At 42.1% G+C, this 23605-nt stretch overlaps 1 protein-coding gene across 1 annotated transcript in view; it reads left to right on the top strand.

Moving 5' to 3' along the window:
* The window catches only part of ABCA13 (ATP binding cassette subfamily A member 13), a 286889-nt gene that overhangs the window by 150134 nt on the left and 113150 nt on the right, over positions 1–23605 (top strand). Inside the window, exon 42 of the mRNA XM_048839236.2 lies at positions 888–997. Coding sequence (XP_048695193.2) covers positions 888–997 — 110 coding nt within the window. The remainder of the gene's footprint in view (positions 1–887; positions 998–23605) is intronic.

Raw genomic sequence — 23605 nt, 5'->3', positions numbered from 1 at the left:
ACTGCTATTTTTTAAAAATACTTCCACAAGCTTCTCTCCATCTCTTCCTTAGGGGCTTCTGCCCTTCAGATGTACTGATGGAAATTACATGCCTGTCACTTTGATTAAAATACGCTAACATCCCTCAAAGAAGACCCTCTGATCTTTTTTAAAATCTGATTAATCGTTCGTGGTGTTTGTGTGCAGATGGCAACTGCATTTGCTACAAAACGTACATTATTTTAACTTTATTTCAGCAGAATTCCTGCTCTCAAAGGACTAAATCATCCCTTCCACTTCCATGAGTGGAGAGGGCCAAGACGAGCCGATCTAGTCGGGGGAGGGTAGAGTTGGGGAGATTGCCCACCCACTTCTGCTAGCTGTGTGGAAGCTCTTTTGCTAGTGTTACAAGGCGTCAGCACTCTGGAGAGTTTTGTGGGTTGGGCCTGGAATGTAAGGAGATAGGACGGGGAACTGGCTACTGTCTGCAGCACTGTCCCTTGCTGAGCCCACGGAGTTCAACTTGGAAGACCAGTGGGGAATTAGTGCTGCTTCGAGTGTGCGTTAACTCTGGACCCCATGTGTCCTATGACTCCACACCTGGGAGACTCAGTCAATGACAGTAGGGTTGTTGAAAGAGCTATGCAATTAGAGGGCAGAGAGGACCAAAGAGCAGTGTGCTGGGGTCAGCAGCACTCCATATGGGTACTTCTGAATCCATGGAACATTTACCCCTCTCCACTGGAGGGAAAGCTCTTGCCCAAAGTAATTATACTGGATCAGTAAGTTGTAGGAATGTTCCAGCAGAGTGGAGTGAGGTGGTACATCCTGGTCTGACGCCGTGGGTGATGGAGGGTGAAAGCCAGTTACGGCAAATAAGTCTCATTTCTCTTTTTATTTCACAAAAGGTATTTTTGAAGTTGCTGCAGTACACAGAGCAGAAGCCACAAGTTCCCCTGGCAGAGGAATTGGGGCTCCCCCACATTAACAGCCCTGAATCAACCTACCAAAACTGTAAGTAGAAAATTAAGTTCTCCTTGAAAGCAACTGTGCTCATACAAGTAAGAGACTTGCAGCTAAACAGGCAAAAACTTTCCTAGGTTAGACAGCATGTGGAGATTGCCGTGGGTCCCTATAGTGCTCTGGTAGTGCCCTTTTGTGTGCACATGAAGTAGCCAAATAATCCTTCTCAGATGATACACTTCATGTTGCTCACTCTGACTAGGGGTATTTTGAACCAAGCTTTGTGTCCTCTGTCACAATAACCTACAGTCAAGGCTGTCACTATGTCATAGCACCTGTGCCAAAGAGAACTGTCACCTAATTGACACCATCCCTCACCAAGTGCAAACACTGTGGGTTGGGATTTACAAACCATTCAGTGCTGGCTTAGCTCCACTGCCATTGAAATCTGTGGGAGTTTTATCACTGACTTCAATGGGACATTGAGTTCTTTTCAAAATCTCTCTAAATACCCTATAGTGACTTGTACATTAGATAATTAACTAGTCTTGTCTACTACTTTTCTTGTCATATACATATGGTGGTGGAGATGTGCATGAGGAATGAATGTGACAAGAGTTCTTCTGAAAAAACAAACAAACAAAATAAAATAAGAACAACAAAAACACCATGAGAGATTAAAACAGTTGCTCGATTAAAAGGTACAGTTTGGGGTATCCCTTTATTTTATAACTGACATACAATTCTGTATTACTGAAGACTCCAATTAGGTAACACCGTGCAGTTAGATTTGTTTCTCCTCTCTATGTTGCATTTTCATTAGGGTCTAAGAATTGCAGTTTCTATGGTAATCAATATTTGAACTATATTGTATCTAATAACATAAGCTATAATTACCAGCTAACCTTCCAGGATGTGTCTTCATTTGGTATTTGGCACATAATTAAAGAATTGGTAATTAGTTCCATATTTCTGAGGCTGATAAATTATAGTAAGAAAATATGGTGATAATGTCATTTCTATGGGAAGGAAGATGGAGGAGAAATTTTCATTCAAGGCTGATGACTGTCATTCATCATTAAGCACAGTTGTGAAGTGAAGGCATAAGGGCTTTGGAAATTGCTCATGAAAGCTATCCATCTCTGTTAGTTATTCAGAATATTCCATGGGCAATAGCTTGACCTGTATACTTTTGTCTCGGAAAGCAGACTCAAAGACAGTCAAAAACTTTCTTTCTTAGAGCAGTTCAATGGATTTTAGAAGGCCCAAAAGCAAATGGCTGGATTATTAAGAACACAGCTAGAGAGAATTTGGGTTAGAGAGCTGTTGTGATGATGCATTCTAGAGAACATCACTGGAGTCAGTCTCTTGGATCCCTGCACCTGGACTGCCCACAATGGAAATATCTATCTTATATGGCCACACCAATCTGAGGAAGTTGGATGTGTTAAGGTCCATGCCAGTAGCTTTAGGTTTAGCACGAATCCGTAAGGGTCAAATCTGTGTAGTGGGGCTACCTATTCCTCTCCCATTGCCTAGCAGTAGTCAGCTGTGGTTTTGAATGTCCTGAAGCGGTTGTTGGAGCTGAAGGTACCTTCCCATGTTGTTGCACTTCAGAGCGTTTTTCTGGGCCACGTGGTGATGGGTGTTACTGTGTGTGTGTGTGCGTGTGTGTGTATAAGGGTATCAGAGTCTGGGCTTCTGTGTGTGGGTGTGTGTGTGTGAAAAAGTGCTGATGTTGGAACAGGAACTGTAAAAGGTTTATAAAAACCAAAAGTTAAAAAACCAAAACGTTAAGATCCAAGAATGACAGGATTTGGCCAATGAGCAGTTGCAAAAAACACACAGGACCTCAATTCATCAAAGCCCTTAAACATGCACTTAACTTTAACTATGTGTTTGTGCTCCATTGAAGGCAAAGGGACATAATCACATACTTAAAGCTAAGCACATGCTTAAGTGCACTCATGAAGAGGGATGGACTGCTGAATTGGAGTTGGAAACCTACACCTCAACACAAAAGTAAAGCAACAACTTGTGTATCCAGTGTGTTTGTTTTAATGCTTTTAATATATTTGTAATTTTGGAGTCTATACACATTTACTTGTTATTTCCAGTCGGTCATATTTCTTTGCAGAAGCTCTGCTGGTCCCCCTTAATTTATTTCCAGTAAAGATTAGATAATTATATAGCTCTTCTCTTTCTGTGAAGAGGAGATAGAATTTTTAACATCACAGAATGCCTATACAGTTGTCTGTGACATGTGCTTTTAAAACTGGACCACAAGGGGGGAAAGGTGAAAATAAGGTATCTGAATACTTTGCTGAGGAGCTAAATGAATAATCTGCATCACTTTTCACTACGGAGCATATTAGCAAGGTACTTATGCTGGATCTGATCTTTTCTGAATATAAAGATAATATGCAGTCAGGGGCTAAGGTATCAAAGTTATGTTCAATGAAACTGAAAGGTAAAATGTAAAACTAATAAAAGCACATCCTTTTTCACACAACATATGATTAACCTGTGGTACTCAGTGCAGCAATAGATCACTGAAGCCAAAAGCTTAGCAGCATTGAAAAAGGAGTAGGCATTTATTTAGATAACAAGAAATCCATGTTTATAATAGTGAATATTTAAAAAAAAAATTGAAATGGATAATCCTCATGCTTCTGGGTACAAGCCAGTCTCCTACCATTGTGGTCACAAGGAAACTTTCCCTGGGGGCAGATTATCCCATCACTGCTACTGTAAGCTTTCTCGTACCTTTCTCTGAAGCAGCTGATATTAGCCACTGTTAGAAGCAGATACTGGACTAGATGGACCACCGCTCTGACTCTGATTTTAAAAAACTAGCACTGTACCATATCAATAAGGTACATGTTGAATGCACTAAGAACTGGCTAATTGACAATCTCAAAAATAGTCATCAATGGGGAATCATTAAATGTGGATGTTTGTAGTGGGGATCCACAGGGACCAGTTCTGGGCCCAACAGTATTCAACACAGTCATCAATGATCTGGGAGTAAATATAAAATCACTCCTGATAAAATTGCAGATGAGAAAAAGGTTGTTAGAATGGTAAATAGTGATATGGACAGGCATCCACAGTATGATCTGGATTTCTTGGTAAACTGGGTCCCTTCACACAAGATGTGTTTTTAATACAGCTAAATGTAAAGTTATACATTTTGGAATGCAAGCCATACCTACGGAATGAAGGATGGTTTCCTAGAAAGACTTTGAAAATGGGTCCTAGTAGACCAGTAACGGAACATGAACTCCCATTGTGATACCATCTCAAAAAGGGCTAATATGATTCTTGGATGTATACACAGAGGGGTGGTGAGTTAGGAGTATGGAGTTGATTTTGTGTTTGTATAGAGCACTGAGGAGACCAAGACTGGAATACTGTATCAAGTTTTGGCATCCACATTTTAAAAAGAATGTTGACAAATTGGAGAGGGTGCAGAAATGATTCCAAAGAATGACTGAAGGCTGGAGAAAATGTCTTGCCCTGAGAATTGTAAATAGGTCAATCTTCTTAGCTTATCAAAAAAATTGAGGTGATGTTAATTTCAGTGGGTAAGTACTTCTACTGAAAAAAAATATAGGGTACTCAGGGGCTCATTAATCTAGCAGAGAAATGGACAACAAGAACCTGTGGCTAGAAATTAAATTGGGAATAAGGTGTGTGTTTTTAACAGTAAATAGAAAAGGAGTACTTGTGGCCCTTAGACTAACCAATTTATTTGAGCATAAGCTTTCGTGAGCTACAGCTCACTTCATCGGATGCATACTGTGGAAAGTACAGAAGATCTTTTTGTGCTGGAAATGGCCCAACTTGATTATCATACACATTGTAAGGAGAGTGATCACTTTAGATAAGCTATTACTAGCAGGAGAGTGGGGTAGGGGGAGAGAAAACCTTTTGTAGTGGTAAACACCCATTTGTTCATGGTTTGTGTGTATAAAAAGATCTTCTTTTGTACTTTCCACAGTATGCATCTGATGAAGTGAGCTGTAGCTCACGAAAGCTTATGCTCAAATAAATTGGTTAGTCTCTAAGGTGCCACAAGTACTCCTTTTCTTTTTGCGAATACAGACTAACACGGCTGTTACTTTGAAACCTGTTTTTAACAGTGAGGGTGATTAACAACTGGAGCAAACCAACAAGGGAAGTGGTTGATCCTCCCTCTCTTGATGTCTTCAAATCAGTATTAGATGCCTTTGTGGAAAATTTACTTTAGCTAAACGTAAGTTATTGGACTCAATATGGGGTACCTCGGTGAAATATATTGGCCTGTGATATGAGTTCAGACTAAATGATTTTATGGCATTAACCTTTTTGAATCCCTGTTGGCAATTCCTACATTTGATAGAATTATAAAAATTGGGATGCAGGAAGGCAGTAGACGTAATATATTTGGGGACATACTGCGCCACTGTTTTTTAAGTGGAACTCTGCATTCTGTCCCCTGGAGAGTTTTGTTTAAAAAGATGGATGATGGATTTTAATAAATCTTTCAATACTAGGTCTCAAAATCTTACTGGAAAAATTAATTTGTGTTGGTATGGTGTGGCAGATCCCTGCGTAGAGTTTGGTACCACCCTTAGCCTTGATAATAGTGCCTCTCCTGGTACTGGATGAGAATGTATCCCATTTGCTATTGCCTGTGCTGATTCCCATTCCTATTTGGGACCAGTGCTGCCCCCATGTTGGGCTTCAGACAACTCTGACTCTTTTTTCCCCATTGGGGGCTGGTTCTCCTGTTATCACCAGAGAACCTCAGGGACTCCTGAATATCCAGTTCAGAGTCATCTCCCCTTCATCGTCACCCAGTAGGCCCTTGAGATCTTCCACAGACCACGATTGGTACCGAGATCACCATCTGTCCTGTAGTCAGGATGGGAACTCTTGGCTAGGGCGTGCTAGCCACCAATGTCTTTAGGCACTCTTCAGTCCCCGGGGTCACACTCTTCAACCTGCTCCAGGAGGAAAGTCCTGATGGTGGCTCCTGCTCCCAAACCACCTCATCTGGTAGTGACTGCTGCACCTGGTCCCTCTCAACCATTAGGGGTATTCTGAGCAGATCCTGTGGTGTAAGAACAGGACTGTTGTTGGCACAGCCAACCAAACCACCTATTGGTCCTCTCTGGATAACTCTACTGTGCTGGAATCTTCTTCTCCATGCCTGAGGACCTTAAAGCGTATCAGGACTTCCTAAGATGAATGGCCACTACCTTGAGCATCCAGGCAGAATTCCTGCAGGAGAATACACACAAACTGCTAGATATTCTCCAATCATCAGCTCTGGGGAGAAGAGCCCTCCTAATAAATGAGGCTGTCTTGGAGCCTGCAAAGGACCTCTGGAATACTCCGGCTTCATTGTCCCTTATTCAGGGAGACAATGAAGGGGCACTTCATTCAGAGTTTTGAGGGTTTCCTCACCCACTTGTCCCCTAACTCTCGGCTGGTAACTGCAGCAAATGACATGGCATGGCAAGGCAGGTGTAGGTCTATCCCTAAGGATAAGGAGTCCAAGAGGTTGGACTTTATGGGGGAAAAGATGTATACCTTTTCTTCCCTGCAGATGCACATCGTGAACCAGGAGGCATTGCTTTCCAAATATGACTTTGTTAATTGGGTGGCCATGTCATGCTGTGTGGAGTGGCTCATGATTGTAAGTGCCAGCCTTAGGGCAAGCTGTCAAAAAGCAGGGCAGAAACCCCAAACAGATTGTATGTTCTATAATCAGACTTCACCAACCCAGTAACATATGTGGACTCTTAAAGCACTATAACAATCTCACCATGGCATCACAGACAGTCCCCTTGGGTATGCAAGTCTATCTTGCCATCCAGGCAAGTTGGACTTAGTGATAGATGGTCCCTTACACCAAGTTGTGTGTCCCTTCGCACAACAGTATTCAGGTTACTTCCAGTCCCAAAGGACCAGTCACTTATCCAACGTCAGTTGTTCTCAGATCTCAAACCAAAGACAACACTTATAGCTAATCCTGCAATAAACTAGCTAAAGGTTTATTAACTAGGAAAAATAAAATAAGGTTATTTAAAAGGTTAAAACAGGAAAAAACACACACACACACACACACACACAGCAGTTACAGTCTTAGATTTAAAAAGGTAATATAAACTTTTATAATAAGCAGGGCTGACCCATGCCAAGCAGTAACTAATCATCCAAGATGTCCTAGAAACAAGCCAGCAGCTTTGTTGACCACCTCAGACTAATGACCACAACAAGAACCACTTCCACTTGTCCAAATAGGTTGCTGTGGTGGAGGGCTTCCTATTATTGAACAAGACTTACCGGACTGCTTCTGAACATCATTCCTCCTCCTCGTCTAACCATGCAGCATCCACACTGTGAGATGCAGGCAGCTGAACACTGGATTCAAAACCTGACCATGCTTCTGGGTCAGGAGGTTAGGATGAAGAGGAAGGGATATAGGAGGAGCAATGACAATGAGCATGGTATGGTCCAATTTCATCTTGAAAATGACCTGTGAGATTATTTGAATTAGGGGAAAAGCATATAGGAGTGCTGATTCTCAGCTCTGGTGAAAAACATCCGTCAAGGAACCAGACAGAGACTCCCTCGGGAGTACAGCAGTCAGCATTTCTTGTTTTGTCTCATGGTGAAGAGGTGGATCATGGAGATGCCCCAAACTGAAAAAATGGACCGCAGGATGATGGGCTTCAGAGACCACTCTTTAATCAGAGAAATTTCTGCTGAGGTGATCTGCCAGGTGATCTGGACTTCCGGTAGATGATTGATCATGGATGTAATGTTTCCCCGGATGCAAAACTACCAGACCTTGATCGCCTCCTGACACAGCATGTTGGAGTGTGCTTCTCCCTGTACGTTTACATAATGCATCACAGTGGTGTTGGTGATTATGAGAATCACTGAGTCCCTGATGTGATTTTGAAAAATCTGACAGGCATCAGATGGCCCGAATCTCCAGAACATCGACATGGAGAGAAGCTTCCTGTTCTGACCACAGGCTTGAACTTTCAGTGACCCCAGATGTGCTCCCCAACCTGTTAAGAAGGCATCTGAGACTAGTTTTAGTCGGTGGGCAACAGAGTTTCTTGAAACTGTAATAAGTCAGTGTCAGTATTGGGCATGGTAGCTGGTGTATTGATTGGTGTATGAATTTACTCCAATTTTTCCTAGCTTACCTAGTGCCTCTGCTCTCTGAAACCAAAATATTTATGGGGTTGGTAGGCAGTAGATGCCTGTGTGCTGGTGATACCATATTGTTCCATCATCTCCTTTGATGAGGTAAGATATGGACAGGAAAATCCCAATTGCTCCCCAATCTGCCCAGCCAGTTCCATGTTGAATATCACTGCACATTGATTCATTATGGGTTTTTAGAACAAGAAATACAATAACCAAGGGAAGCTGGACTATCTTGTGGCTGGAGGCGGGGCCTGGAAGTTAGGCCTCATGGGTTTTATTTCTTTTTCTGTTGCCAATTCACTGTGGTTATGTCTACAATGGGAAAAAAAGATCTTTCTTAACTTGGGTTGGCTAACCCATGTAACTAACTCAGGTTAAAGTAGCAATGGAAAATGGACATTCCAGATTTTAATTCAAGTTACTAACTCCAATTAAATCTCAGCCTCCCTTTATAGGCTTTACTTGAGCTGTTAATGTGAGCAAAAAGTAATGTCGTATCATCATTGCTATTTTAATCCAAATTAACTAACCAGATTTAAGAAGGCACTTTTTTTTGGGGGGGGGGGAGAAGGGGGTGTTTATTCAGGGCCTGTGGTCACAGGATGAGCTCTCCCTCCATATCAATGTCAGGGAGCTGAGGGCGGTGCACCTTGCTTGCCAGGCCTTCCAGGCCTGACTGCCAGGACAGGGAATAGCAGTTCTAATGGACAACACCACCACCATGTTTTACATCAACAAACAAGGAGGAGCCCGTTCCTCCCCACTATGCCAGGAGGCCCTTTGGCTGTGGGAGTTCTGAATAGCCCACTCCATTCACCTGGATGCTTCCTTTCTACTAGGAGTTCAGAACACACTGGCAGGCCACCTCAGCAGGTCCTTCCACACTCATGAGTGGTCCATCCGACCAGATCTCCTACAACCCATTTTCCAAAGGTGGGGATTTCCCCAGGTTGACCTGTTTTCCACCTCACACAACAGGAAGTGCCCAACATTCTGCTCCTTCCAGGGTCACAGCCCAGGCTCCCTCACGGATGCGTTTCTGCTACCCTGGAGAGGTCACCTGCTCTATGCCTTTCCCCCATATCCTCTTGTGCACAAGGTCCTGCTCAAAATCCACAGGGATGGGGCAAAGGTAATTCTGATAGCTCCAGCTTGGCCTCACCAGCACTGGTATACCACGCTACTGGAGCTGTCGGTAGACACACCAGTCACTTTGCCTTTCCTTCCCGACTGACTTACTCAGGACTGCAGTTGCCTCTGTCATCCCGACCTATGGTCCCTCCAAGTCATGGCTTGGAAGCTTCATGGCTGAACCCCATGGAACTTCTGTGCTTGGAACAAGTAAAGAAGGTCCTCCGAGGCAGCCGGAAACCCTCTCCTAGAGCTACGTATCTGGCAAAGTGGAAAAGATTCTCATGTAGGTGTGACCAGAGTCGTGACCCCCCCAACCCCCATCCAGGCACCAGTACCCCTCTTCTTAGAGTACCTCCTGCACCTGAAACATCAAGGCCTGGTAGTGTCCTCCATAAAGGTACACCTTGCTGCGATCTCGGCCTTCCACCCGGGAGTATCTGGTCAATTGGTCTTTGCCAACCCTATGGTTGGATGCTTCCTCAAAGGTTTGAAGCTCCTACATCCTCAGATCTGGCAGCCTGTACCTGTGTGGGACCTTAACTTGGTCCTTTCCAGGCTCATGGGGCCCCCATTCGAACCAACGGCGACTTGCTTTCTCCTGTATCTGTCTTGGAAGACAGCTTTCCTGGTTGCCAGTACGTCTGCGAGATGGGTGTCTGAGCTAAAGACCCTCCCTCGTAACCTTCTTACACAGTTTTCCACAAGGATAAGGTGCAACTCAGGCCACACCCAGCCCTTCTCCCCAAAGTAGTGTTGCAATTCCACATCAGTGAGGACATTTTCCTACCTGTCTTTTACCCTAAGCCTCATCCCAGTACCCGGGAACAACGGCTACACTCCCTTGATGTTCGAAGAGCGCTATCTTTCTACATCGAGCGCTCTAAGCCGTTCGTAAAATTGAACCACCTAGTCGTAGCAGTGGCAGACTGGATGAAAGGCCTCCTGGTCTCTTCTCAAAGAATATCCTCCTGGATCACCTCCTGCATCCATACATGCTATGTACTGGTCAGTGTGCCGACCCCAGCTCTCACAACACACTCCACTAGGGCCCAGGCCTTATCAGCGGTGTTCCTGACGCAGGTCCTGATCCAAGAAATCTGAAGGGCAGATTTGGGCCTTGGTACATACTTTCACCTCTCACTACTTCATCATCCGGCACACAAGATATGACGTGGCTTTTGATAGAGCAGTGCTACAATCAACATTTCCTTAACTCCAACCCCACCACTTGGGTAAAGCTTGGAATCGATATGAGCAATCACTCAAAGAAGAAAAAACGGTTACTCACCTCTCGTAACTGTTCTTCGAGATGTGTTGCTCATATCCATTCCAAACCCACCCACCTTCCCCTCTGTCGGAGCAGCTGGCAAGAAGAAACTGAGGAGGAGCTGGGTCGACAGGGTCATATATTGAGCGCCATGAAGGTGCCACTCCAGGGGGCTCCACACCTGACCCAACGGGTGCTGCTAGGGGAAAAACGTTTGGACAACTGTGCACGTGGCACGCACACACCTAATTGGAATGGATATGAAAAACACATCTCGAAGAACAGCAGTTACGAGATGTGAGTAACCGTTTTTACGATGTATGTAAGGTAATCTAATTTACAAAATAAATTTAATATACCTTTGTGAAAGGGAAACGTGACATTTCTATGGTCTTTGTAAACCCAGACAAGGAAAAAATCTTCATATTTTTGGTACAAGATTTCATTTGTGATAAATTTTGGTCTTAACTCTCTGTGCCTCAGTTCCCCATGTAAAATGGAGATAAAGCCATCTCACCTCACAGTGGTGTTGTGAAGATAATTTCTGCTACTTTAATACAAGAAATAAAAATAATAATTAATGTTAGAATACTACAGCAATGAATGCAATTGAAAAGTCCATTAAGAATTTTTTTAAAAAAATATTCCATTACAGAGTTTGGATGTTATATGTAAAGAATGGGTTGGAGGAATGTCACACACTGATTGGAGAGGATAAAAAAGAAATACTGAATGGTTGCTAATTCTCTGACTGCTTGCCATTTTCCAGCCTGTCTACAGAAAATTAATTCTGGCATTTCCTACCTTTGCTTTATTTTGCAAGCTCAATTTACATTTTTAATAGGGAATGTAAATATATATATATACACACATGCACTTTAAAACCTTAAGTATGTATTTGACATCACTGTTCATGTAGCTGCCCCAAGAAATTCAGATGCGTTAAATTATTCAGGCATTTTTAAAGTTCAGGTATTGTTATGTTTTCTTGTACAGTAGGAAAAATACTGCTAAGAATGCAGAGCGCTAATTAAAAGAACTTTTACTCCAGAAAAGGTTTATACAATGGCTAATGAAAGAACTGTGATGTTGAGTCATTGGTGTTTTGTCTCATCTAATGCATAAATATCTAAAGAATAACTACCATGCATAAAACACAGTTTGTTCTGTTTGAGAGTTGTGCTAACAAGACTGTAGATAGGGTTGATGGCACCTCCATTTTAAACTCCACTTTCATTTGATTACAGATTTCTCAAAAGAAATAACAAAACAAAACTTCAGCTAAAATTACTCATGCCCAGTCTGAGTTGAATTTTTTTTCTAGTAAGCATCATGCAACTTCATTTTTTAGGTTATTCATTTTTGAATTATGAGAAGGTGGTTTGGACACCATGCTTCTTTTGTTTTGTGTTTTAACCAAACCAGTGTTTCAAATTTGGGTGGGTTGTGAGAAAACAGCCTTATTTTTAAATTTGAGACTTGGCATGTATAAGGGCTACAGCTTTTATTGCATTTGGAGAAGGGGGAAAAACACTTTATTTTATTTATAGGCCTTTCTTTAATGCTCCCCATTGTAGTATCTAAATGCCTCACACACATTACTGAATAAACACACAAAAACTTGGTTTATTGACTGTGAAGTTTCAATCAGGTCACAGCCCACCAGTGGAAAAGCTGAAAAGCATGGAAATAAAAAGCTAAGGGAAAAGTTTCTTGCATTCCTTATCTGCATGGTAATACGGTTCAGCACTGCATCAGGCTTTCACTTCCACTTCCAACAGATACCAAAAAAAGCAATATGTACCCAGATAACAAATGTTCTGGAATCAACAGACCAGCACATCTGACTGTCCCACATTCTGTACATTTGGGAAGTTATTCTGGCTTCATGTTGTTCTTCGTGATGCCATCATTAAAATTTTGTACTAGCATATGAGGTAAGGGGCTGGTCTACACTACTGCGGTAAGCCGACCTAAGTCACCAGACCCGCTAAATTGACACTGCTGCATCGATCACAGCAGTGCTGATCTACCAGTAAGTATAGACATGGTATAACTGACAGACCTCTCCCTCCTCCCCCATTCTGGGATCCTCACTACCTGAGCTATAGGAGCAATTGTTAGCCAGTACTTAGTTCATGCACTAGAGGAGGACTTAACGCACACTTTTCCAGTGGGTTGCACAACTATTTCCTTGTGCGGAACATACTGGCTATCAGGAATCCTGGCTTGATATCCCTGGCTCTGAGAAAAGAATCTGGCTTAGTGCTTAGAGGGAGAATAAATATAGCACATTCAATCTGAAAGGCAGGGTGTCAATTAGATAGGATTTAGGTCTACCATGTTAGAATCCTGGGTTCTCTTCCTAACTGTTCATGGAGTGATCTTGTGTTTCCCTCTTTGTTAGCATGTTATTATCATGCATTGTGCCACAGAGTTGAGGTTTGAGACTTCCAAAGGGGGATTAAATGGCACTTGTATAGTGCATAAATCTTATGCTGGACCTCTGGCGTACGTGAGAATTTCACCCATAGTGAGCACTGTTCTGTCTCTCTCAACACACCAGTGTCTCTGTTTATCTGACTTACCTAGATATATCACACTCATCAGAGAGCCTTACAAGATAATAAGAGTAGGTTCGGTTAATTAAAATCCGCGTAGCTATTTGCAGCTATTGGGTTAATCCAGCCAAGTGAGTTATCAGAATGCATAGGGAAAAATATTTTTTACAAAATAAAATTGTCAGATGCATGTGTGTGTTTGAATAACTTTTCCTTCTTTCACTTTTCAACTTTTCATTTGCACAGCTCTTTATAAAATTTCAACACTAAATGGTATAACAAACTAGTGATGATATTGTCTAAAAAGTATCCTGAAATGAATTAATTGAATTTCACTTGACTGTATGGTCCTGATATGCTTAGTGTATGAGTTTTTCAGCCAAGAAGAGTTAAGATTCATTTGGTACATCCACGAGTAGCCCATCTGGAAAAAAGCATGCCTGTTGAAACTTCCTTCGTCTGATTTTTACACTTTCACAGAAAGTCAGACTAAGGCTGGCTATGTATGGTGCTTCAGTAGCCTATACAGATGGATTGCCAGGGGATATTTTTTGGTTTTGAAATTATTCGTACTACCTATGGAAATGTGTGTGCGTCTCCCACTCACTTTGAGGCTGTGATCCCACATTTCCATCAACAACACAGAGCTCAGTGTATGTCAGTAGTGGTTATGTAGCCAACTCCCTGATCCAGAAGCAGCTGAGACTCCAAATATCATTTAGTCAGTAGTACCCAAGATACAATACAAGGTGCAACGAATTATCCATTTGCTAGTTAACCTTCCCAAAACAATCTCCGAAAAAGGCAAGGGAAGTGGATGCTGTTAACATTCCGGCCATTGTCATCACTGTGTGCAAGAGGAGTAGTGTGTTTTTGAACCAGTGGTGAAATGTTTGTAACAATTGCATAACGTTTGAAACACAGCTGCATGACAACTGGAAAATTGCTTACTTAACTGCTTTTTTCCAGCAACCAGAACAAGGAATGTGCACCCCGTGTATTTGATCACAAATTGACAGATCGATCATGAGTTGTTCGATAAATTTCTTAGCGTATTGCATGGTGCAGTGTATAGAATTGAAATAAAAGCCAAAATGGGGGAGAGGCTGTGATTCTTGTGGCTTTTTTTCCCTCAGTATGTATTAGCAATGTATTTTAAATCAGCATTTAATATCTATTTTATATTGAACTATACAATGTGTTTACACATTGAGGCAAACCTGAACATTAAACCCAAACATGGAATCTAGATTCAGAAATTGTGGTTTGGGTATAAATCTGTCATGAGTGTAGTAAAATCCCAGATAGAAACACTAAAAATGCACTTATTAGGAGTGGAGGGGTGGGAAGTGAGCATGGGTGGCTGTCCATACACCCATCCTCATTTTACATTTCTCACCACCCTCAAAGGCTCAACCTCGTCTTTCCCTTTAGCTGATAAAGGTGAGATGCTTGTTCTCCCACAAGCTGTTGATCCAGCTTTGAGAGGGCCACAATGTGCTTGCTCCCAGTCACACATTGGCTAGGTATATAGCTACAATGATCCTAAGCCCAGCCAGCCCAGAGACTGTAGCATTGAACTAAATGCAAGTTCTGCTGTACTTTTTGTACATATTTCTAGAATAGGTACGTGGGGGGTATTAGCAGTTAGGCAGGCTTTGATGTTCTTTTTTGATGGGGGAGATCTTGTGAGATCTACCATCCTCAGTTAAGAGGAACCCAGATCTACTTTAAGCCTACTGAGGTAGGCTGTGTGAAGTAGGCCCCTTATGAGTAAGTTTGATGGTAACAAAGGCCTAAAAATAAATTCCTCCTTATGAATAGTAAGTGATGGGCCTGATGGGCTAAGTCAAGGCTGTTCCTCCAGAAGCAGAGAAAGGTCTAGCATACAAATGAAGGGGCTTCCTCTCTCCTCAGCTCTCTGAGAATAGCAGGAACTGGGCACCTAGAGAGGCTGCTGGCCAGAAAAAGTTGCCAGCAAGTTTTTTTCTAATGAACCCCATCTTGTTTTGGTGCACTCCATATGTTGTGTCTGTTGTCTTGTGGGTGCTGTGGTTTTTCTGTATGAACTGAATTTTACGCATCGCCGAAATCTTCAGCCACTTGCTTATCTGATGATGATGACCTTGCTTTCCCAGGTTCGGTCCTTATAAGCCATGTACTAAATGCCTAATATATGATATCGTAAGCTCTTTGAATGCCTTACATACATAAAGGAAATCCTCTGCCCAGTGCCTGGGTTGAAAAAAATGAGCTAGGTCAATCTGCATTCGGAAGCAGGAAAAATCCCCTCTACCAGGTCATGGAGTCGCAACTGAATCACTCTGTGCCTGCTGTCCAGCTTCAGCTGTACTAATTCCCAAGCAGATTCCACAGAGGTTTGTGGGGGTCTTGCCCCCACAGCTACTTCAGCTCTTCTGTTCATGGATCTTAAGCCCCATGCAGAGTTCTTTTGCAGAGGGACATAGATATAAAGCTCTACTCCACAGCTGGTTGACATTTTCCATCTAGAAAATTTTCCCATTGAAAAATGGAGCTTCACTGAAATCAACATTTTCTGGAGTATAAATTCTAAAACAAAAATGAATTGTTTTGAATCAACTTCTCAAAATAAAATTGTTTCCGATTCTCTACTTGTGGCACATAATAGTATAATCTCTTGTGGGTTGTAATACCTTGGGCTAATTTTGGTTGTTGGGTTTAGCATGTGGGTGCTGGGTGGTGCTGGTGGTGGTATCTTGTGATACACAAGAGGTCAGACTTGATGAGCTGGTGGTCTCTTCTGACTTTAAATTCAATGACACTTTGAGTCTAAAATATTTCAAATGAAATGAAACAAGTTTTTATTTTGTCTTGATTTGAAACATTGTGTAAACAAAATTTCCCATGTAACACCTGAAAGTTTTATTTAATTTCTATTCCCTGCGAATTTTTCCTTACAAATAAACTAGATTTTATCATTAGCTCTACCATGGAGGTAGCTTGTGCCCCCATTTCTCATAGATAGGGTAGTTCAGCATATGAATTGGTCCTTCTATGCACGGAACCACTCCAGGGCTGGGGACAATAAAAGAAAATGTGGAAATGGCTAAATGACTTTTTTGTTTCAGCTCTCACTAAAAAGATTAGTAGCGCTTGGACATCTAACATAGGAAATACCAGTGAAAATGAGGTAGGATCAGATGCTAAAATAGGGAAAGAACAAGTTAAAATTTACTTAGACAAGTTAGATGTCTTCAAGTCACCAGGGCCTGATGATATAAATCTTAGAATACTCAAGGAGCTGACTGAGGAGATATCTGAGCCATTAGTGATTATCTTTGAAAAGTCATGGAAGATGGGAGACATTCCAGAGGACTGGAAAAGGGCAAATATTGTGCCAGTCTATAAAAAGGGAAATAAGGACAATCCAGGGAATTAGGCCCGTCTACTTCACATCAGTACCTGTAAAGATAATGGAGCAAATAATTATGCAAACACCTAAGTAACAGTCAGCATGGATTTGTCAAGAACAAATCATGTCAAACCAACCTAATAGCTTTCTTTGAGAGGGTAGTGGATGGGGGCTTGACTTCATAGTAAGGCTTTTGATACTGTCTCGCATGAGCGTCTCATAAGCAAACTAGGGAAATACAACCTAGATGGAGCTACTATAAGGTGAGTGCATAACCAGTTGGAAATCCATTCCCCGAGAGTAATCATCAGTGGTTCACAGTCAAGCTAGAAAGGCATATTGAATGGGGTCCCTCAGGGATCAGTTCTGGGTCCAATTCTGTTCAATATCTTCATCAATGATCTAGATAATGGCATAGAACAATGGTTCTCAAACTGTGGGTTGGGACCCCAAAGTGGGTCAGGACCTCATTTTAATGGGGTCACCAGGGCTGGCTTAGACTTGCTGGGGCCTTGGGTCAGAGCCCAAGCCCCATTGCTTGGGCCTGGAGCTGAAACCTGAGGGCTTTAGCCTTCAGCAGCTGGGCACAGGTTACAGGCCCCCTGCTTGGGGCAAAAGCCCTTGGGCTGCGGCTTTGGCCCCTCTACTTGGGGCAGCGGAGCTTGGGCAGGTTCAGGCTTTGTTCCATCCTCCTAGAGTCGTGTAATAATTTTTGTTCTCAGAAAGGGGTTACGGAGCAATGAAATTTGAGAATCCCTGGCATAGAGAGTACACTTGTAAAGTTTGCAGATGATGCTAAGCTGGGAGGGGTTGCAAGTTCTTTGGAGGAGAGGGTTAAAATTCAAAATGCTCTGGACAAACTGGAGAAATGGTCTGAAGTAAATAGGATGAAATTCAATAAGGACAAATGAAAGTATTCCTCTTAGGAAAGCACAAGCACTCCCTACAAAATGGGAAATGACTGCCTAGGAAGGAGTACTGCGGAAAGGGATATGGGGGTCATAGTGGATCACAAGCTAAATATGAATCAACATTGTAACACTGTTACCAAAAAAAGCAAACAGAATTCTGGGTTTTATTAGCAGGAGTGTTTCAAGCAAGACACGGGAAGTAATTCTTCTGCTCTATTACGATTAAGCCTCACCTGGAGTATTGTGTCCAGTTCTGGGTGATACATTTCAGGAAAGATGTGGACAAATGGGAGAAAGTCCAGAGAAGTGCAACAAAAATGATTAAAGATCTAGAAAACATGACCGATGAGGGAAGATTGATAAAACTGGGTTTATTTAGTCTGGAGAAGAGAAGGCTGAGAGGGGACTTATCAGTTTTCAAGTACATAAAAGATTGTTACAAAGAGGAAGGAGAAAAATTGTTCTCTTTAACCTCTGACAATAGGACAAGAAGCAATGAGCTTAAATTGCAGCAAGGGTGGCTTAGGTTGAACATCAGGAAAAAATTCCTAACTGTCAGGGTGGCTAAACACTGGAATAAATTGTCCAGGGAGATTGTGAAATCTCCATCATTGGAGATTTTTAAGAGCAGATTAGACAAACACCTGCCAGGGATGGTCTAGATAATACATAATCCTGCCATGAGTGCCAGGGATTTGACTATATGACCTCTTGAGGTCCCTTCCAGTTCTGTGATTCCATGGATTCACAAGGCATGGCTTATCCCTTCATGTTCTCCACTGTTAAGGCACTTTTCATCCAAAAATCTCAAAGCACTTTATAAAAATCTTCACAACACTTGTGAGGTCAATAAATATCTTTGTTTTACAGATGGATAAACAGATGCAGAGATGGGCTTTGGGCAAGTCACTTAACCTCACAGTTGAATCAGTTAAAAATTCAAAACAGAAGCTAGGACCTCTGACTCCCAGTCACCTTCTGTAATAGTTAGACACCCTCCTTCCTACTGTGCTTCTGTATGACAAAAGACATTTAAAAACATACACATTGTTTTTTCAACTAATTTTAACACAGCAGTTTTATATCCTAAATGAGAACTTCAAAACCTTTGTTACTGTTCAGAATTCTGGAACCTATGAACTTTGGAATGAGTTATAAATTCTGGGTTCCTGGAGTCCAAAACTACGGGACTCATTGAAATGAGTTGATTGCTTTCTGTCTCATTTTTCTGTAGCTTCATGAATTAAAATTCACTAATAATCGTCTCTGAAATGCAAAGGGAGAGTCTGGGTGAATTGGGAAGTACAATTTAATTGTGGACATAATTGCACTCATAAGTCATATAAGACAATTTTTAACAGTTGGGTCAGATTTTTAATTTTATCAGCTAAATTATTCATGTGAAGGTTTCTATATGCCATCAGCATGAAAGTTAAATTCATAATTGGGAGGTTGGTTGGTCCTTTTCTATTATAATTACTTTACCAATTGAAAAACTCTTGATTCTCATAAGTTTGTGCTTTGCTTATGCCTCCTGACATGCGTACAAAAGGGATGTAAGGAACTACTTCCTTACATCAAGCAAAGCAAAAATGACTCTGAATTCCAGTTATAAGCAAATACATCACATTTTCAATGAAAAAAACAGGACATGCTTGGGTGAATTTCAAGTGAACGTGGAAAGATCTACATAGACCTATGTTTGATATGCAGCCTGGGGGGAGGGACCTTTTGCTGTGGGCGGACTTGTGCCTGCCAGTTCCCAGATTCCCATTAGGTGCAGTCAAAAAAGCAACAAAAATGGTAAGTTGCCTAAGGAATGGGATGGAGAATGCAAAGAAGTTTCATGCCATTTGTATAAATCCATGGTTCACCCTCATCTGGAACATTGTGAGCAGTACTGGTCACTCAGATAAAAATGATATTGTTGAAGTAGAGGGGGGTTCAGAGACAAGCAGTGAGAATGATTAGGGACAAGGACAAATTATTACCTGCTGAGAGATTGAAAAGATTTGGATTGTTGATAGTGAAGGTAAAATATCATGCTTTAGGATTTACACCAATCTCAAAGTGTTTTGGGTCATGAGGGGTCTTCCCTCTGTGATGGATTATCCCACATCTCCCTAAGGGGGGCTCCTTGCATCTTCCCTTGAAGCATCTGGTGATGGCCACTGTTGATCAGGATACCAGACTAGATGGACCTTCGGTCTGATCCAGTCTTTGCAAGTCCTATGTTTTCTCTATCTGTTGAAATACCTGACTTATTTTGCTACATTTTTCTTTTCTCTTTTTTCCTGAGAAGCAGGTGAATTCAGAGTTGTATTTTCATTGTCAGACTTTTCCCTAAGAAATCACCATATTTGTCTTTTACCTTGGACCTGTGAATTATGTTCCAAAAGTCAGATACTGTGAATGATTCAGATCCCATTGTGTGATTTTTTTCCCATGTGGCCATGTTATTCATTTGTGCTTTTATCTCAGCAACATACTGTTCTGTTGAAAATGCATTGACCAAGACTTTAAAAAGTCACTAATTTTGTGTGCCTCAATTGTGAGATGCTTTAAGAGAGTCTGATTTTCAGAAAGTATGGAATACCATCCTCTGATAACCAGGGTACTTCAAGGTGTCTTAAATCAGACATCCAAAATCCCTTGTCACATGCAAAAATCTTGGTCAGTATTCCTGGTAGAGATTTAAAAGTACATAAGAAATCCGTTAAATGAACTCTTCTTTTTTCACTCAAGTTGTGTTCTCTTAAGCAGTCTTAATTAAAAATATGGCTCCCAAACCCAACATCAAAACATCCCAGGGACTGTGAGGTGGGGTTTGGAATGCAGATGTGGATCTGAATTTTGTAGCTAAGCCCTTCTCTCTCTAATGGACCCAAACCCCAGAGACAAACTATGGCATGTGCAGCTATAAATGTAGGGGGGATTTACATTATGATACCGTTGTCCCTGGTAGGTGTGCAGGGAGCTGGGTTCTGAGGTTTCCTGCCATGTGAGAAATACATTTCGCTTTCTCTTTCGTGGAGATTTTACAGTGATTTATTTCAGCCTGTCTGGCTTGTTTTCCTTGTTCTGAAATAAAAATCACTTTCGTGAGGGGAAGAAGAAGGAGGTGAGAAGAGTGGGATAAATGCTCCCCAGAGCTAGTGTAACCTCTGTCGTTTAAGTGCGACTGCATTTAGGCCTTGATTTAATGTCCATCAAAGACAGTAGAAAAACGTCTGTGGGCTGTGCTGCGTGTTGTATCAAGCCCGTAGTGAATAATTTGGCTCAGTAGCATATTTAATGCAGACGTGCATTGTAGTTTGTGAACCTTCATAGAGCCTACCATGACTGACACTGCATGGGAGCCCAAGTGCAGAGTGAGAATAGAAAGCAGGGATCCCTTCCATGCCTCTTTGAATCTGTGCTAGGGCAGCACCAGCTGGAAGTCTGAGATCAGGGGAGTGCATGCTGCAAATTCAAAATTCTCAAAACAGAGATGTGGTGTGTCTCTAGGGACCCTGGAGGCATTCCGGCTGCCTCGGAGGTCTGGAAACAGAATCCTGGGGCTAATCCACTAGTATGGTACATGCTTGCATCCTCCTTCCGTTGCCATGGCTTTCAAAGCCACAGTTAAGCCTGTAATATATGTTGCTGTCTGTGTGGGGCTATCTGGGGAATTCAAGCATAAGAGTCTCTTAAATTGTGACTCTAGCTGAAATTAAAGTGATGCCAAAGTTTTCAACCTTCGTTAAAGAGCATGAATGGTGAACTATATGGGACTGATGCAAAGTAGGGAGCCAAAGGTGCATATTGTGAGTTAAAGAGGTGAAATTTCTCCAAGGAAGATACTGCTCCTTTTGTTCCCCTCCAGACATGCTAATTAAAATGGTCATAATTTCCAGTGAGTAAAGCTTAATATTTCATCACTGGGCTTGATATTTACTTCCTGTCCCCTACCTGTTCTCACCAGCCCCCTCGGTGTAAGTTACAAAAATACAGCCTTAGTTAAAGACACTTTTATGCTGTCTTCAGCAAACTCAACTTGTTGTATGGTTTATAATATTGCAATTTCTTATGACAAAATGTACAGAATTTTGAATGTAACAAGAAACCCATTGGCCAAGTTCTGTGCAATGGACCATGTAGATCAATGGACTTTCACTGAGGATACACAGTATGGGAATGAGCACAGAATTTGGCCTATGTTTTTCAAAAGCCAAATGTCTGAAGTATCATAGAATCATAGAATATCAGGGTTGGAAGGGACCTCAGGAGGTCATCTAGTCCAACCCCCTGCTCAAAGCAGGACCAATCCCCAATTAAATCATCCCAGCCAGGGCTTTGTCAAGCCTGACCTTAAAAACTTCTAAGGAAGGAGATTCTACAACATCCCTAGGTAACGCATTCCAGTGTTTCACCACCCTCCTAGTGAAGAAGTTTTTCCTAATATCCAACCTAAACCTCCCCCACTGCAACTTGAGACCATTATTCCTTGTCCTGTCATCTTCTACCACTGAGAATAGTCTAGAACCATCCTCTTTGGAACCACCTCTCAGGTAGTTGAAAGCAGCTATCAAATCCCCCCTCATTCTTCTCTTCTACAGACTAAATAGTCCCAGTTCCCTCAGCCTCTCCTCATAAGTCATGTGTTCCAGACCCCTAATCATTTTTGTTGCCCTTCGCTGCACTCTCTCCAATTTTTCCACATCCTTCTTGCAGTGTGGGGCCCAAAACTGGACACAGTACTCCAGATGAGGCCTCACCAATGTCGAATAGAGTGGAATGATCACATCCCTCGATCTGCTGGCTATGCCCCTACTTATACATCCCAAAATGCCATTGGCCTTCTTGGCAACAAGGGCACACTGTTGACTTATATCCAGCTTCTCGTCCACTGTCACCCCTAGGTCCTTTTCCGCAGAACTGCTGCCTAGCCATTCGGTCCCTAGTCTGTAGCTGTGCATTGGATTCTTCCGTCCTAAGTGCAGGACCCTGCACTTATCCTTGTTGAACCTTATCAGATTTCTTTTGGCCCAATCCTCCAATTTGTCTAGGTCCCTCTGTATCCTATCCCTACCTGCCACCGTATCTACCACTCCTCCTACTTTAGTATCATCCGCAAATTTGCTGAGAGTGCAATCCACACCATCCTCCAGATCATTTATGAAGATATTGAACAAAACCGGCCCCAGGACCCAACCCTTGGGGCACTCCACTTGATACCAGCTGCCATCTAGACATGGAGCCATTGATCACTACCCATTGAGCCCTACAATCTAGCCAACTTTCTACCCACCTTATAGTGCATTCATCTAGCCCATACTTCTGTAACTTGCTGACAAGAATACTGTGGGAGACCATGTCAAAAGCTTTGCTAAAGTCAAGAAACAATACATCCACTGCTTTCCCTTCATCCACAGAACCAGTAATTTCATCATAGAAGGCGATTAGATTAGTCAGGCATGACCTTCCCTTGGTGAATCTATGCTGACTGTTCCTGATCACTTTCCTCTTGTGTAAGTGCTTCAGGATTGATTCCTTGAGGACCTGCTCCATGATTTTTCCGGGGACTGAGGTGAGGCTGACTGGCCTGTAGTTCCCAGGATCCTCCTTCTTCCCTTTTTTAAAGATGGTCACTACATTAGCCTTTTTCCAGTCGTCCGGGACTTCCCCCGATCACCATGAGTTTTCAAAGATAATGGCCAATGGCTCTGCAATCACAGCCGCCAACTCCTTTAGCACTCTCGGATGCAAGTAAATTCAGCTTTTGATATTATCTCTATCTTCATCAGTCCAACTTCTCTCCCCTTATCTGTATCAAAACTAACTCTTTTCTTCTGGATTTGTACTCACTAACCTTTCCCCCTCCCTCTGCAACTGCCATCATTTTATGTTTAACTGAGATTGTTCTCTATATAAAACACCGCCCCATGCCAATATGAGGAGTCACCTTTCAAAATTAAAGAAGAAAATTCCAGTGCACCAGAAGAAACCATGAAAGGCAAGAGACAATTGACTCCAAGGCTAACTGAAAGCACCCTCACAAACAATGGTTAAAATCTAGTGCAGAAATAACATCTATGAACAGCTCAATACATAGAATGCAAGATAAGAGGGACAAATCTAACTAGATATGATAGTTCTTCTTAGATCTTATTGAGCCCTAGTGCAAACAAGCCATTCGGTC

This window comes from Caretta caretta, chromosome 2, assembly GCF_965140235.1.
Source record: "Caretta caretta isolate rCarCar2 chromosome 2, rCarCar1.hap1, whole genome shotgun sequence".
Lineage (NCBI taxonomy): Eukaryota > Metazoa > Chordata > Testudines > Cheloniidae > Caretta > Caretta caretta.
Note: the sequence above shows the minus strand (reverse complement) of the source record. Positions and strands in the feature narration are given on the sequence as shown.